The sequence below is a fragment of the Coregonus clupeaformis genome, chromosome 29 (assembly GCF_020615455.1).
Source record: "Coregonus clupeaformis isolate EN_2021a chromosome 29, ASM2061545v1, whole genome shotgun sequence".
In the NCBI taxonomy this organism is placed as follows: domain Eukaryota; kingdom Metazoa; phylum Chordata; class Actinopteri; order Salmoniformes; family Salmonidae; genus Coregonus; species Coregonus clupeaformis.
Genome location: NC_059220.1, coordinates 51,063,883 through 51,081,307, shown reverse-complemented (window position 1 = coordinate 51,081,307; position 17,425 = coordinate 51,063,883). Strand labels below are relative to the sequence as shown.

Here is a 17,425-nt window from a genome sequence, read left to right as displayed (position 1 = left end):
AGAGGCCAATGGTGACTTTAAAAACAGTTACAGAGTTTAATGGCTGTGATAGTGGGGTCACTGTAGTGGTGCCCTGTAAGGTACATTCATTGTACCATTAGTTATAGGTACATAGTTGTCCCCTTGCATTTCGTACCTTAAAATAGCCAATAGAGTCCACAGGTACAAAAGCGTGCCTTTAGAAAAGGTACAAATTGGCCTTTTTATGGTACCACCACAGTGACAAAGCCGTAGGTTCCTTGTAAGTGGCAGAAATGTATCTCCTCAATATCAGGTCCCGAACAAGTACACATCTCTGTGCCATTCCACTTCTGACACCAGTGGAGCAAATTTGAGGGGTAGCTCCGACCAGGACTTGAACCTGGGTCAAACGACTGTCATGCCAACACCTTAACCATTACACAGAGAGGTCCATACCAACATTCACTCAGTGTTGGGTTAAGGTCACTACAATATTAATTACAGCTCTTTATTTTCACATGTTCTTATGTAAGCCTTTATAAAGAGCAGGTTGACTTTTAATGCCACGAGTCTTGCCCTGGAGGCAGAACTGACCGTAGAAATTAATGAAAACTAAAATTATGTTTTTAGTCATCATTTAAGGTTAGGGTTAGGCATTAGGGTTAGCAGTGTGGTTAGGTTTAAAATCAAAAGATGTTATGACTTTGTGGCTGTGCCAGCTAGTGACCACTTCTACAGAGCTTCCTCTAGTACAATAGTAAGCTCATTAAATACCAACCTGCTTATAAAGAGTTCAGCACTTGCAGCAGACAAGCTCAAATTTTTATTAACATAACCATAGATCAATTAAACTGGTACAACACTTCAACTAGCAGGTGGCCAGATCTTTTTGTAGCCCAGGGAACAATACTGTACCCTGACCGTACCTTTTTTTCAGAGACTGTAGAATAACTTATACAAACTGTACCCAGCTATTGATTGCAAGTATACTTTGGATTACATAATGTGCATGAGCAAAGCCATTCAGGTTGAGTTCAGTTGAAAAACCCACAATTTGTTCATCTGTTATATTGAAATAACAATATTTATATAGGAGTTGATTTTGAGCATCCAGTCCATTTGCAGTATCCTTTGGCAATCTATTGTTTGGCTAGGGCACTAAACAGAGAGCTATTGTTTGTTCTATAAAAAGCCACCTGAAAGCAGCCATGATTACCGTAATGAGCTTAAGGTCTTACAAGTGTGATTTCTTCTTTGCTTTAACGTGCCATGTGCACACTGAGTAGTTCACTGAAAGCCTCTCTAATCCTTTCAGCTCCTTGTCCTCTACAAGTACACAGGGATGTTGTTCCATAAGACAAGCTGTAAGATATTGATGTTATGCAAAGGGATCAACAGAAAACATGAAAATGGATATACAGATATTTCATTGAAAAAGTGGACACTTTTGAATGGATTTGTCTCTGTTTTGTGTTGGTTTACTTATTTTTTGTAAGGATAAAGAACCTGCCAGAATCAACAACTCTGTCACGGATTGGAGCCATCTGAAGATGACAGGTGCAGCTGATAGCTAAGGACCTTGGCTATTCTTTTCTTTCATTTGTGGAGGTTATTTCCCCTCCGTCTTTGTGGGAGTTTCACAGAGATCTTGTTCACTGAGGAAATCAACTTAAATTGAGCTGCCGCAATGGGCTGTTCCCCATCTAATGGTAACAATTTTGGGGGTCAGGACACCTTTAGAAGGGGCAGGACACTACTACCAGGGGGCCAAGAGAGCCCAGGGAAGTCCCAGTCTGATGATGGAGGGAGTGGAGGCTCCTCCGGAACAGGAGACACAGATGGAGAGACTTGGGAGAGGGGAAGTGGGGAGAGGAGAGTGGCTGGTCAGACCTACTCTGTTCAGAAGGAAGCACCTTCAACCCCACAGAAAAAGAGACCCACCCTGACCGAGTTGGTTACAGAGGGGGTCATCCTGGACAAAAAAGTGGGGACTCAAGAGACAGATATCAACACAGGGCCACATGGAAAAGAGAAACAAAGAGATAAGCAAGATATGGCTGACAAAAAGGGTGGACGAAAACCGAAAAAAAATGGCAAAGGAATCAAACCGACCAAAAAGAAAGAGAAGGAGAATAAATCTCTCCTTGTGGAGCAGAAAGTTGACTTTCCGGAACCTTTAGTGAAAGCCCACCAGGCTGTGTATGCCTATTTGAATCCAAGCATCAACAAATATGAGATTCTGCTGGGGCTCCTGGACCAGGCGACCCAAACCCAGGTGTCTGTGCAGCCAATGGTGACCTTCATGGCTATGCGCTACGAGGAAATCAACCGAGGGCTGGAGGAAATGGCAGACGAGGGTGAAAGGCTTCTGAAGGACAATGGGGAGCATCTCGCCTGGCCAAGCCCAATGAAAAACCTATCCAGTTTTCCCCCTCTGAAGGTTGGATCCACCAATGCTGAGCCTTCACCAGACCTCTTGCAGCAGCTACTTCAGTATACCACTCAAAGGATGCAAAATGTGGGCCAGTCTGTGGGCGGCATTGGGGACTCTGCCTTAGAGGAGGCAGCTGAGTACTTCATCTCTGTCTCTGAGCTGCTGGAGGAGAAATTAAAAGCTAAGCGTAAGGTGGAGACAAGACTGATGCAGTTGCTGACTCGCATTGAGGCTGCCTCACTCCGTAAGCCCGGACCAGAGGACTCTGCATTATTCAGTGAGGACAGTGGAATTGGGGCCGAGAGCGAGTCACTAGCTGGGTCTGAAAGAGTTCGCCCTGAAAGCTGTGAGTACACTGCGACCAACCGAACCACTCCTTACAGTCCTATTGGCAGCAATGCTACCCCAGTCCAGCAAGGGGCACCAAGGCAACATTTTACTAAGAAGGTGAGCCCCAGCAACTCCCTAAACTCCATACACTCAACCTGCACCATAATGGGTAAAGAGCAGAAAGACACAGAGTCACTATTAGGATCTGCCTTTTTAGATGATGGTGAGGAGGATGACGATGATGATGATGAGGGGGAAGAAGAGGGAGAAGGTGGCAGGAAGCGATCTAACTCTTCACAATCTGATCCTAACCAGCAACCTCGTCGCCTGGCACCCAGGCGCATAGAGAACCCTCAAAATGTGGAAATGACCCTGAAAATGAAAGATGCCATAAGTGGTCGGATTAGATTTGTTCCCTCACAATGTGACAGTGCCAAAACTAAACCAACAGACAGCCCCAAGATCAGCAGGCGCCAGTGGACAGATGGGGAGGAGCGATCACCAAAAAGGCCCCAAACTGCAGCCCCTGTACAGAGGGCAATTAAAAAGACCCCTGTTCCCAAAGAGTGCCGTTCACAGTCTGCAGAATCCCTCCACAGCAAAGGTGAAGATCCAACACTTCTTGAACTTGAGAGGACACAGAGGGATCTGAGTCAGAGGCTAGAGAGGATGAGCAAAGGCAGGATGGAAGGGAATGCTAATACAGGTCCCGCTAAACAGAACCCAGGAGATACTGCAAAGTCCCCGGCATCCAATCGTCTACAATCCACCCTGCAGAAGAACAACAACACTCTTCCAATTCAGGACAAGGCAGGGCTCACTAAGCATAGCTCCTGGGAACAGGGGGCAACCAAGGACATGGAGGAGGAAAATAAAAAGAAAGACAAGAAAACCCCCAAGGGGCAGTTGAAAGCCACCCCACCTCCTAGCCCTCCACTGTCACCTCGTCCGTCCTCAGGATTGTACCGGGGAAGGAAATCTGTCAAAAGGCTGATTGATACCTTCAGCCAGGGGGTGGACGAGCCCAAACAAGAGGCCTCCAAAGTGTTAGGGCCTATCAAAGGGGTTCGAAAGTGTGGGGTCCCTGTTATGCCTGGAGTAGGTGACATCGAGGCCATACTGCGCAGTGGGGTCAGCAGTTGTAGGACAGATGACTTTGACCTACAAAGTCTGCCACCCCCTCCTCTTGAGGTCCTGATGGACAATTCCTTTGAAGATGCACAAAGCCTCACAGTAAGCGAAGTAGATGATGGGGTTGCAAGTAGGGGTCGATCCCCTGTTCCCAAGAGGGCTACGGCATCTCAGAAGCTCCGTGCCTCCATGCAGTCTGTGACATTGCTACCCAGCAGAGGCAACCTGCCCCAGGGCTCTAGCAGCATGTCCCCTGCCCGGACTGTACGGCAGGATACCTCTGCTAGTTCCAGGATTAGCCACCATGAGCCTCAGCTGGAGGTAGACCCCGAGACAGAGGAGGCGGCCACTCTCTACAAGCAAGCCAGAAAAGTCATCCACTTGCGGCACTCCTCAGAGTCTCCAATGGAGAAAGGTCAGGCTGTGCCCAGGAGGCCCTCTCCCAATCGAGCAGCATCGGGAAGGAGACAGAGCGATGACTGCCCCTTCGAGACAGTGCCTCCCTCTTCAACCGTCAATAGCCAACCACCTGCCACCCTGCCTATATCTAGAGCTCGAATGCTGCCTTCCACACCTTCAACCCCAACCGGCTTGCATCGAAGACTCCCAAGCCCACCTGCCTCAAGACAAGTAATGACCCCAAACTCCACCTCTTCTGGCTCCACACATTCTTTCAAGGCACCCTCACCACCAGCGTCCCCTAGGGTACAAAGATGGAGACGAGAGAACAGCATCAAGGACTCCACACCAGCGGCTTCAGCTATCTCTCAGTTAATCAGTAACGCTCGCTCTGTTTTCTGCCCGGCCACGCCCTCACTGTTTGAGGCCCAACCCTGTCCCGTACCCCGCCCCCCCCAGACTTGGGCATCCACCGGTGGCCATGTAGTCCCACGTCCCTGGGGAGATCGTGGCAGGCTCCCTATGTCTGTGCGAGGGCCACAGCCTTTCATCCGACGCAGCCAGTCAGACCAGAGGCCCAGTCTAAGCCTGCCGCCCAGGGCAACCATCGTCTCATTCGCAGAGACTTGTGGGAGTGAGCCAACTATCAGCACACAAGGGTGAGTGTCAATGTTGCCCTCTCACTAAATCTCTCACTTTCAAAACCCAATAATAAAGTTTTATGCTCCCACTAGCTCTAATATCTTTCAATTCATAAATCGATGTGTTCACGGGCAAATTTAGTGAAGGAATAATAATAATAATAATAATATGCCATTTAGCAGACACTTTTATCCAAAGCGACTTACAGTCATGTGTGCATACATTTTTACATATGGGTGGTCCCGGGGATCAAAGCCATCAAAGTTACAAGCGCCATGCTCTACCAATTGAGCTACAGAGGACCACAATGGTATGTCTATGATTTAGGATATTGCAATGAGTATTTGTTTTCCTCAAAGAAGGTAAAAGCCCCATGTCACTCTTCTTGTAGTCAAAACTCCCTCTCTGCTGTAGCACAGTATTGGATCACTAATAGGGAAACAATATGAACAAAGAATTGGCTGTCTTCATGATGCGATTATCATCCTGTTTTAGTTAGAACTGGAAATGAAAGAACAAGGCATGTGAATAATGTACCCCTCTATTAAAAATAGTCAGCACATATGGTCACCTTTCTGCTCCATTCAAGTATACTATTGACTTGATTAATTTCACAATAGCCATCATACTATGTGCTCTATGCTTGACTAAAACTATTATTACAAATCACAAATATTCAAATGCATGACCTCTGAAATTAAGTTCACTAATTGTGGGGCATGTTAGACAGGTTTCTACTTTCGGTTTTCATCTTTCATCAACACAACTTGTTATGGGTTACATACGAAGACAAATGCATTCATGCTTGAAACTGGACATTATTTTATTTTATCACTGAAGTTGAAAATACGATTAGAGAAATTATTTAAGAATCTCAATGATATTTCAAAGAGCACCCTTGACTCTTTTTGTGATTGTCACCCAGATTCAAAGACGAATAATAGAGGGCAAATGTAATGGATTCACACACTATTGTTTGACTATCAGCATGAATGTCATTTGAAATCAATGACCAATATAGGTGATACAATTACAAGACACTTGAAAACTACTCCCAAGGTTTCAGGTCACATCAGTTTTCTCCTTTTGGTAACCAAATCATAAAATATTTTTAAATAGTTGGAAAACAACCAACTACACTTCTCCAAAGTGCAGTGTTTTGTGTTTTCAGGCTTGAATACGTTTAATTAGTTAATATTACTATAAGAACTGACATCCATTTGTAGGGGAGAGTGGGGTAAGTCATGCCAAAGGGTTAGTTGAGCCACCCAGGGCCGGCTCCAGGCATAAGCGACATAAGCGGTCGCTTACTGTTGAGAGTTAGAATAGTAGAATACACAAGGTGGCATTTTAAAATGTGGTTGTGCATCAGCACTTTTTCTGGTCCTCTGTAGCTCAACTGGTAGAGCCCGGCGCTTGTAACGCCAAGGTAGTGGGTTCAATCCCCGGGACCACCCATACACAAAAATGCATGCATGCATGACTGTAAGTCGCTTTGGATAAAAGCGTCTGCTAAATGGCATATTATTATTATTATTATTATTATTCTCTTGTTATGTCAGTCACTGACAGTCACTCAATTAGAATGTCAGCTAGGCAGCTATCTAAACTTGTAGTAATGATGGCCGAATAACGACCGGGCAAGCAGGGCTGGTGCCCAGGGGCCCTGACCTCCAGGGAGCCCCCATTGATTTAGTTAGTCATTCACACTCAGATATCATTAACAAGACTTAGTAAAATGTGTAGAATTGCAGGAAATTAGCTTTAAAACTACAAAGATTTCTCTCTGCCCCATGGCAAAATGAGTAGCATCGCATGAAATGTGTGCTTCTACATCTGCATTGCTTGCTGTTTGGGGTTTTAGGCTGGGTTTCTGTATAGCACTTTGTGCCATCTGCTGATGTAAAAAGGGCTTTATAAATAACTGTGATTGATTGATTGGTGGTATAAAACTATAGTATACTATAATTAGTATATATACTATAGTAATTAATGTAGTGTTTTTTCAGATTGTAGTATACTGTAGTATTTACTGTAGTGTTTTTGTAGACTGTAGTATTTACTGTAGTGTTTCTGCGGACAGTAGTATAGTGTAGTATTTACTGTAGTGTTTTTGCAGACATTACTGTAGTATTTACTATAGTGTTTTTAAAAAAAAAGTATCTTTGATATAGAAGTGGAGGCTTTCTCCTTGAGGAAACCTAATTGAGAAATATTAAAGAGCACATTTTCCATAACCTGTAGGTAGATAGGATTGGGGTCTGCTTCTGCTCTTTCTATAACCTGTAGGGGACACAACATATACTGTAGGTTTCTCACTTATGGGTGGCACAAGGGGAATGGGCAGGGTATATGCAAATTAAATACTGTAGTATTTACTATAGTTAAAAAGGTGTTGTGTTTTAACGGACGTTACTGTAGTAATTGCTGCAGTTATTTTTTTCTCTGATAATAGTGTAGTATTTACTATAACATTCTACAGTATACTACAACATTCAAGTACTACACATGATCTAGGATACTACAGTGTGTAGTATAGTATTCTACAGTATACTACAGTTTACTACAGAATTCTATAGTAAGTACTGTAGTATTCATTTCATGGAGTCTGAAGGAAGAAACCATATGGAAAAGTGATAAGCAAGTTAAGTCCAAAAAACAGATTTTCACAAAGTCAAATTAGTTTAATGTGTTATAAGTTTCATGAAGCTTGTATCTGAACCAAAATAGATTGTTTTAAGACTGTTTTATCCATCAGTTGGGGTCTATATAAGCTACAATATTTGGTCCTAAACCTAGCATGAAAGTGCATCCTTGTAGCTGTGTTGGCTAATATACTGTAGTCAAAATGTTTGCTTTGGTGTTAATTGTGCCATTTGGCCAGGGGAAAGTTGAGCCAATGGCTCCTTCATATCCCATACAAATGGTGATTACATTTAGTCCGTTTTATGCAAAATATGCATAGAATTTTGTTTAGCAATTTGTCATGCATATGAACTCAAGTGCATTTTTATTGTTACAGAGCAGACATCATCATGCCCCGTCTATACAAACGTAAAACAAGCAGGGGTCTATTTCCCCTTGAGGTTCTTGAAAGAGCAGTCAAAGAAGTGAGAAGGGAAGTCCGTTCGAGCCCCAAAAAGGGATGAAAAAAATAGCCGAATGACACTGAAGAAGGGCGGCAGGTAGTTTAGTGGTTAAGAGCGTTGGGCCAGTAACCGAAAGGTCGCTGGTTCTAATCCCTGACTAGGTGAAAAATCTGTCGATGTGCCCTTGAGCAAGGCACTTAACCCTGATTGCTCCTGTATTGTCGCTCTGGATAAGAGCGTCTGATAAATGACTAAAATGTAAAAATGTAAAATGTAAGAAGTACAATGACAAAGAAAGGGATGAAAAAAATAGCAGAATGACACTGAAGAAGGGCGGCAGGTAGCTTAGTGGTTAAGAGCGTTGTGCCAGTAACCGAAAGGTCGCTGGTTCTAATCCCCGAGCCGACTAGGTGGAAAATCTGTCGATGTGCCCTTGAGCAAGGCACTTAACCCTAATTGCTCCTGTAAGTCGCTCTGGATAAGAGCGTCTGCTAAATGACTAAAATGTAATGTAAATGTAAAAAATTAAACTATGGCTCAACTTACACTGTCCCTACACTGTAAAACTTTCCCTGTAAATTTGCAGCATTATGCTGGCAGCTGAGTTACCAGGTAAATACTGTAATTTTGCTTTACAGAAGGGATGTTGTAAAATGTTTTACAGTAAGAAAAACAGTGCTGTATTATTAGTTAGTTATTAGTTAAAGAGCCTACTGTAATCATTACAGCAACACAGCTGTATTATATAATTACAGTAATTTTCTTGCAACTCTGCTGCCAGTATAATGCTGAAAAGGTACAGTACAGCATGTTACCGTAATCAGTTTTACGGTACCAGTACACTTACTGTAATGTTTTTACGGTAATTGTAACTAATACATAAATTAATTGAGGGGAGGCGGGGTTTGTATTTTACAGTATTTACCTTTAACTGCATGGGATTGGTGCAAGCAGGTTGGCTGCTAGGTAATGTATTTTCATATTACAGCATATCAAATATATATACTGAGTGCACAAAACATTAGGAACACTTGCTGTTTCCATGACATAGAATGACCAAATGAATCCATGTGAAAGCTATGATCCCTTATTGATGTCACCTGTTAAATCCAATCAGTGTAGATGAAGGGGAGGAGACAGGTTAAATAAGTATGTTTAAGCCTTGAGACAATTGAGACATGGATTGTGTATGTGTGCCATTCAGAGGGTGAATGGGCAAGACAAAAGAGTTAAGTGCCTTTGAACAGGGTATGGTAGTAGGTGCCAGGTGCACCAGTGTGAGTGTGTCAAGATCTGCAATTCTGCTGGATTTTTCGCACTCAACAGTTTCCCGTGTGAATCAAGAATGGTCCACCACACAAAGGACAGCCAGTAAACTTGACACAACTATGGGAAACATTGGAGTCAACATGAGCCAGCATCCCTGTGGAACGCTTTCGACAACTTCTAGTCCATGCCCCTACGAATTTAAGCTTTTCTGAAGGTAAAATGGTCTGCAACTCAATATTAGGAATGTGTTCATAATGTTTTTTTCACTCAGTGTATATACCAAATATATATGAATATTTGGTATTTAATATCACTTGCACTTATAGAGGCCTTAGCAAAGGTTTCCAAACTTGCAGTGAGTACAGGGCAAAATAGACCAAAGACATAGCAAATACTCAACCATTAAAGGTTTTAGGCTTGCTGCCACTCTAATCTGTCCCCTATACACATTTAACTGTTGGGGACCTACTACCACATATCAGTTCAATTGGTACAGCACTCTCACTCACAGATGCAACAAATGTAGCATCTTACAAGACACGCCTCAAAATATGTAGATGAGACAGAAACAACAATACCATGCACCCGCTAGCGGTCAAAAGGTTTTTGGCGCTCCAGAAATACGGTAAGGTACTGTATTCTGTGTGGTGGAATTACAGTACCATTTGAAATACAGTTCTTCTTTACAGTAATATACTGTTAAACCAACGTTTCATTGGAATTTACGGTATAATTTACAAGTTACACCTAAAATCACCAAGAGTGCATTGCGATATATGACAATTTAGTACATTGCTATTAGTTTTATTGTATAGTACTGTAAAAAAAAAAAAAAACGACAAAAAAAAAGGAACAGTGTATTTAACCAAAGAAGAGGATTAATTACAACACTAATTCAAAACCTATATTGTGTTGGGGGATAAAGACAAAGAGATAGTAAAATTGGGATTGGGTAGAATCTTAGATCTATGATCAGCGGAAAATCTATTCGGGGTAAGTGGGTTCAGAGGCGGTGTAACACAGAACGGGACAGTTTGGGCAGGACAGCATCCAGGAGAGAGAAGTCAGCAGCTGCTGAAAATATTCTTCCACTTCACTGCCGTTTCAAGAAGATATTTACTAAAATAGTCTGAGCTTCATGCGTCTCACCCGACAACATGAGGTTGTAGATTTGAATCTACAATAGGCATAAGCTATTACTGTAAAAAGGCTTCCAATTACAGTTAATAACATTATTCTTCAGGATTCTACCCATAATGCAGTGCAATCTACAGCATTCATTCTGTAAAACACGTTTAATACAGTGCGGTCAAAAACGTGATTTTCCTGTATTTTATATATTTTTCCACACTATGAGGTTGGAATAATACTGTGAAATTGTGAAGAATTTCAATCATGCTAGAGTGCATATCTTCAGCGCTACAGATTGAATCCAGCCCAAAGACACCCACACAAAGGTCTGTAGATTCTCTGTCTTACTAGAAAACCACTGGAGCATGTAACGTTAATGCAGCAAAACTGGTTTGTTTGGATGTTGCGGAACTAATCCCAGACAAATGACAAGCATCGTATCGACTGCCTTGAGAGATAAAGGTGGGTGAGATGGGAGGGTGAAATAAGGTCAAGGAGAGGAGAGAGGGGAGCTTTGCATTAAAAATGAAAGTGCTGTAAGGAGATTACAGCACAATGATGAGTCATACAAGATTGATGGTAAATATTCAAAACCATTAAAGTACCCTGACCCTTCCATTTTGAGTTACAATGTATTTAAATAATTAACTGTTTTAGTATTGTTATGTTTTCACTCTGATCTTGCCACTGTGAAGTCGTAACACTAGATTTTGTGTGCCCTCTATTTTCCTCATCCTGGTAGCCTACAGTAGTACCTAACTAGCTAATCCTTGACGCATTATTCTACTATGACTAACAGTAGCTTGTTCTGCCAGGTGCTAACTGGTTGCTGATCCACCTGTCCTATTTCTCTAATCCTCAAACCACCTCTTAATTTCACTCCCATAGGCTGGAGGACGAGCCAACCAGAGACGACAAGTCATGGGACAGCCAATCGGATTTTAGAGGGAATGCCCGCTCTGCTTCACACCCAGACCTATGCATTGTGGGTCAGGGCCTTACATTGTGAATGAGGAGGCTGGTTAGTGGAAGACCAAGTCGGATTACGGATTAGCAGAAATATTTAATATTTTTTTCCCACTGGGAGTGCTAATTCGAAGAAAGCTTATCTACCGGGTGGTACCACTACCCAATACACACTTACATTTTTCTCAGAGACATTTTTCTATCATGTTATTTTATTCTGGATGCAGTGTGTTTGTGTGTACATGTGCATGCATGCGTGCGTGCATGTGTGTGTGCGTGTTTATTTATTTTTCATTTTATAAACACTTTTTCTGACTTATATTTTCCATAACACATTTTCAACTCCATGTTTTCTATTTTGGTTTGTCAAAGTATTTCTCTTGTTTTTCTATCTTGATTTTTTCAAATAAAAATGTTCATACATGAACAACTGACGTTTGGACTCAAATCGATACTATAGGCTGGAATTCAATCAAAACCCATAGTGTACTACTTGTTATTGCTTTTTGCAGAACATTTAAATCACAGACACATGTCATATCTGAATATCCAGAACACAATTATCTGTCAGATGTCCTACTTAGCTATCATGCTCATTTTAATGGGGATTGTTACAGTGGAGGAAAAAAGTATTTAGTCAGCCACCAATTGTGCAAGTTCTCCCACTTAAAAAGATGATAGAGGCCTGTAATTTTCATCATAGGTACACGTCAACTATGAGAGACAAAATGAGATTTTTTTTCTCCAGAAAATCATATTGTAGGATTTTTAATGAATTTATTTGCAAATGATGGTGGAAAATAAGTATTTGGTCAATAACAAAAGTTTCTCAATACTTTGTTATATACCCTTTGTTGGCAATGACACAGGTCAAACGTTTTCTGTAAGTCTTCACAAGGTTTTCACACACTGTTGCTGGTATTTTGGCCCATTCCTCCATGCAGATCTCCTCTAGAGCAGTGATGTTTTGGGGCTTTCGCTGGGTAACACGGACTTTCAACTCCCTCCAAAGATTTTCTATGGGGTTGAGATCTGGAGACTGGCTAGGCCACTCCAGGACCTTGAAATGCTTCTTACGAAGCCACTCCTTCGTTGCCCGGGCGGTGTGTTTGGGATCATTGTCATGCTGAAAGACCCAGCCACGTTTCATCTTCAATGCCCTTGCTGATGGAAGGAGGTTTTCACTCAAAATCTCACGATACATGGCCCCATTCATTCTTTCCTTAACACGGATCAGTCGTCCTGGTCCCTTTGCAGAAAAACAGCCCCAAAGCATGATGTTTCCACCCCCGTGCTTCACAGTAGGTATGGTGTTCTTTGGATGCAACTCAGCATTCTTTGTCCTCCAAACACGACGAGTTGAGTTTTTACCAAAAAGTTATATTTTGGTTTCATCTGACCATATGACATTCTCCCAATCCTCTTCTGGATCATCCAAATGCACTCTAGCAAACTTCAGACGGGCCTGGACATGTACTGGCTTAAGCAGGGGGACATGTCTTGCACTGCAGGATTTGAGTCCCTGGCGGCGTAGTGTGTTACTGATGGTAGGCTTTGTTACTTTGGTCCCAGCTCTCTGCAGGTCTTTCACTAGGTCCCCCGTGTGGTTCTGGGATTTTTGCTCACCGTTCTTGTGATCATTTTGACCCCACGGGGGTGAGATCTTGCGTGGAGCCCCAGATCGAGGGAGATTATCAGTGGTCTTGTATGTCTTCCAATTCCTAATAATTGCTCCCACAGTTGATTTCTTCAAACCAAGCTGCTTACCTATTGCAGATTCAGTCTTCCCAGCCTGGTGCAGGTCTACAATTTTGTTTCTGGTGTCCTTTGACAGCTCTTTGGTCTTGGCCATAGTGGAGTTTGAAGTGTGACTGTTTGAGGTTGTGGACAGGTGTCTTTTATACTGATAACAAGTTCAAACAGGTGCCATTAATACAGGTAACGAGTGGAGGACAGAGGAGCCTCTTAAAGAAGAAGTTACAGGTCTGTGAGAGCCAGAAATCTTGCTTGTTTGTAGGTGACCAAATACTTATTTTCCACCATATTTTGCAAATAAATTCATTAAAAATCCTACAATGTGATTTTCTGGAGAAAAAAAATCTAAATTTATCTGTCATAGTTGACGTGTACCTATTTTGAAAATTACAGGCCTCTCTCATCTTTTTTAAGTGGGAGAACTTGCACAATTGGTGGCTGACTAAATGCTTTTTTCCCCACTGTAAATGTTTTTTCATATCTTTCATATGTTTGGGGAGTCTCCCACATGCCTTTAAAAAAAAATAGCCACTCTTCCATAAAGCCCAGCTCTGTGGAGTGTACGGTTTAAAGTGATCCTATGGACAGATACTCCAATAACCCTGAAGGAGCTGCAAAGCTTTGGTCTCTTTGTTGCCTCTCTGATTAATGCCCTCCTTGCCTGCTCCGTGAGTTTTGGTGTGCGGCCCTCTCTTGGCAGGTTTGTTGTGATGCCATATTCTTTCCATTTTTTAATAATGGATTTAATGGTGCTCCGTGGGATGTTCATAGTTTTGGATATTTTTTTATAACCCAACCCTGATCTGTACTTCTCTACAACTTTGTCCCTGACCTGTTTGGAGAGCTCCTTGGTCTTCATGGTGCCGCTTGCTTGGTGGTTCCCCTTGCTTAATGGTGTTGCAGACTCTGGTGCCTTTCAGAACAGGTGTATATATACTGAGATCATGTGACAGATCCTGTGACACTTAGATTGCACACATGTGGACTTTATTTAACTAATTATGTGACTTCTGTAGGTAATTGGTTGCACCAGATTTTATTCAGGGGCTTCATAGCAAAGGGGTGAATACATATGCACGCACCACTTCTCCGTTATTTTTTTAATTTATTTTTTTAAACAAGTTATTTTTTTCATTTCACTTCACCAATTTGGACTATTTTGTGTATGTCCATTACATGAAATCAAATTAAAAATTAAAAAATGTAAATCCATTTAAATTACAGGTTGTAAAGCAACAAAATAGGAAAAACGCCAAGGGGGATGAATACTTTTGCAAGGCACTGTATATACAGGGGGTACCGGTACAGTTTCAATGTGCGGGGGCACAGGTTAGTCGAGGTAATTGAGGTAATATGTACATGTGGGTAGAGTTAAAGTGATAATAAATAATGTATAAATAATAAACAGAGAGTAGCAGCAGCATAAAAGAGGGGGTGGGGTGGGGTGGGGTGGGGTATCGCTTGTCACAGTGTATGACTAGGGTGGCTGGAGTCTTTAACAATTTTTTGGGCCTTCCTCTGACACCGCATGGTATAGAGGTTCTGGATGGCAGGAAGCTAGGCCCCAGTGATGTACTGGGCCGTACGCACTACCCTCTGTAGTGCCTTGCGGTCAGAGGCCGAGCAGTTGCCATACCAGGCAGTGATGCAACCAGTCAGGATGCTCTCGATGGTGCAGCTGTATAACTTTTTGAGGATCTGAGGACCCATGCCAAATCTTTTCAGTCTCCTGAGGGGGAATAGGCTTTGTCGTGCCCTCTTCACGACTGTCTTGGTGTGTTTGGACCATAATAGTTTGTTGGTGAAGCTCTCAACCTATTCAACTACAGCCCGTCTTTGAAATAGCGGCTATGCTTCCCTTTGTAGTCCGTAATAGTTTTTGCAAGCCCTGCCACATCCGACGCGCGTCGGAGCCAGTGTAGGACGATTCAATCTTAGTCCTGTATTGACTCTTTGCCTGTTTGATGGTTTGTCTGAGGGCATAGCGGGATTTCTTATAAGAGTCCGGGTTAGAGTTCCGCTCCTTGAAAGCGGCAGCTCTACCCTTTCCATGGCTTCTGGTTGGGGTATGTACGCACGGTCACTGTGGGGACAACGTCATCGATGCACTTATTGATGAAGCCAGTGACTGATGTGGTGTACTCCTCAATGCCATCGGAAGAATCCTGGAACATATTCCAGTCTGTGCTAGCATAACAGTCCTGTAGGTTAACATCTGCGTCATCTGACCACTTCCTTATTAACCGAACCACTGGTGCTTCCTTTTTTCGTTTTTGCTTATAAGCAGGAATTAGGAATATAGAATTATGGTCAGATTTGCCAAATAGAGGGTGAGGGAGAGCTTTGTACGCGTCTCTGTGTGTGGAATAAAGGTGGTCTAGAGTTTTTTTCCCTCTGGTTGCACATTTAACATGCTGGTATAAATTATGTAGAACGGATTTAAGTTTCCCTGCATTAAAGTCCCCGGGCCACTAGGAGCACTGCTTCTGGATGAGCGTTTTCCTGTTTGCTTATGGCCTTATACAGCTAATTGAGTGCAGTCTTAGTGCCAGCATCGGTTTGTGGTGGTAAATAAACAGCTATGAATAATATAGATGAAAACTCGTAAAGGTAAATACTGGTAGGTATTTATAGATGATAATATAGATGAAAACTCGTAGGTAAATAGTGTGGTCTACAGATTATCATGAGATACTCTACCTCAGGCGAGCAAAATCTCGAGACTTCCGTAATATTAGATTTCGTGCAAGAGCAGTTGTTTACAAATATACACATTGTCTTACCGGAGTCAGCCGTTCTACCCTGCCGATGTAGCGTATATCCCGCCAGCTGTATGTTATCCATGTCGTCTTTCAGCCACGACTAGGTGAAACATAAGATATTACAGTTTTTAACCTCTACGGGATCGGTGTCCCGTAGAATGGGACGGTTGAACTAATGTGTGCTAATGTTATTAGAATGACTGTAAGTAACAGCAAACTTTCCAGGACATAGACATGTCTTATATGGTCAGAAAGCTTAAATTCCTGTTAATTTAACTGCATTGTCCAATTTACAGTAGCTATTACAGTGAAAAAATACCATGCTATTGTTTGAGGAGAGTGCAGAACAACAAAAAACTTATCACGGCAACTGGTTTGATACATTCACCTCTGAAGGTAAATAATGTACTTACATTCAGTAATCTTGCTCTGATTTGTCATCCTGAGGGTCCCAGAGATAAAATGTAGCATAGTTTTGTTTGATAAAATCAATTTTTATATTCAAATGTAGGAACTGGGTTCTACAGTTTGAAGCCTTGCTGTCTCTGGCTCCACACCCACCACACCCGGCCATCTAGATGTGTGAAAGTTAGTGTATAAGCTAATGATCCATCATGTATGACATCCTGGGAGTGTGTAAACTTCCATTTAGTATTACCATATCATTTTTGTATGTTCTCTATAGTTACAGTGGGGAAAAAATTATTTAGTCAGCCACCAATTGTGCAAGTTCTCCTACTTAAAAAGATGAGAGAGGCCTGTAATTTTCATCATAGGTACACGTCAACTATGACAGACAAATTGAGAAAAAAATCAAGAAAAATCCCATTGTAGGATTTTTTATGAATTTATTTGCAAATTATGGTGGAAAATAAGTATTTGGTCACCTACAAACAAGCAAGATTTCTGGCTCTCACAGACCTGTAACTTCTTCTTTAAGAGGCTCCTCTGTCCTCCACTCGTTACCTGTATTAATGGCACCTGTTTGAACTTGTTATCAGTATAAAAGACACCTGTCCACAACCTCAAACAGTCACACTCCAAACTCCACTATGGCCAAGACCAAAGAGCTGTCAAAGGACACCAGAAACAAAATTGTAGACCTGCACCAGGCTGGGAAGACTGAATCTGCAATAGGTAAGCAGCTTGGTTTGAAGAAATCAACAGTGGGAGCAATTATTAGGAAATGGAAGACATACAAGACCACTGATAATCTCCCTCGATCTGGGGCTCCACGCAAGATCTCACCCCGTGGGGTCAAAATGATCACAAGAATGGTGAGCAAAAATCCCAGAACCACACGGGGGGAACTAGTGAATGACCTGCAGAGAGCTGGGACCAAAGTAACAAAGCCTACCATCAGTAACACACTACACCGCCAGGGACTCAAATCCTGCAGTGCCAGACGTGTCCCCCTGCTTAAGCCAGTACATGTCCAGGCCCGTCTGAAGTTTGCTAGAGTGCATTTGGATGATCCAGAAGAGGATTGGGAGAATGTCATATGGTCAGATGAAACCAAAATATAACTTTTTGGTAAAAACTCAACTCGTCGTGTT

At 42.4% G+C, this 17,425-nt stretch overlaps 1 protein-coding gene across 1 annotated transcript; it reads left to right on the top strand.

Moving 5' to 3' along the window:
• Window positions 1-1,364: 1,364 nt before the first annotated feature.
• LOC121544442 (photoreceptor cilium actin regulator-like) lies at window positions 1,365-11,623 on the top strand. The gene is made up of 2 exons (XM_041854378.2): window positions 1,365-4,914; window positions 11,275-11,623. Exons 1-2 carry the CDS (start codon window positions 1,649-1,651, stop codon window positions 11,393-11,395), a joined length of 3,387 nt encoding a protein of 1,128 aa, XP_041710312.1. The 5' UTR covers window positions 1,365-1,648; the 3' UTR covers window positions 11,396-11,623.
• The last annotated feature ends 5,802 nt before the right edge of the window (window positions 11,624-17,425 follow it).

What these genes read in the sequence shown, in the direction of transcription:
- LOC121544442 (XM_041854378.2), top strand. Translation starts at nt 1,649, where the DNA reads ATGGGCTGTTCCCCATCTAATGGTAACAATTTTGGGGGTCAGGACACC. An exon ending in CCAACTATCAGCACACAAGG is followed by an intron (nt 4,915 to 11,274) that starts GTGAGTGTCAAT and finishes TCACTCCCATAG; the next exon opens with GCTGGAGGACGAGCCAACCA.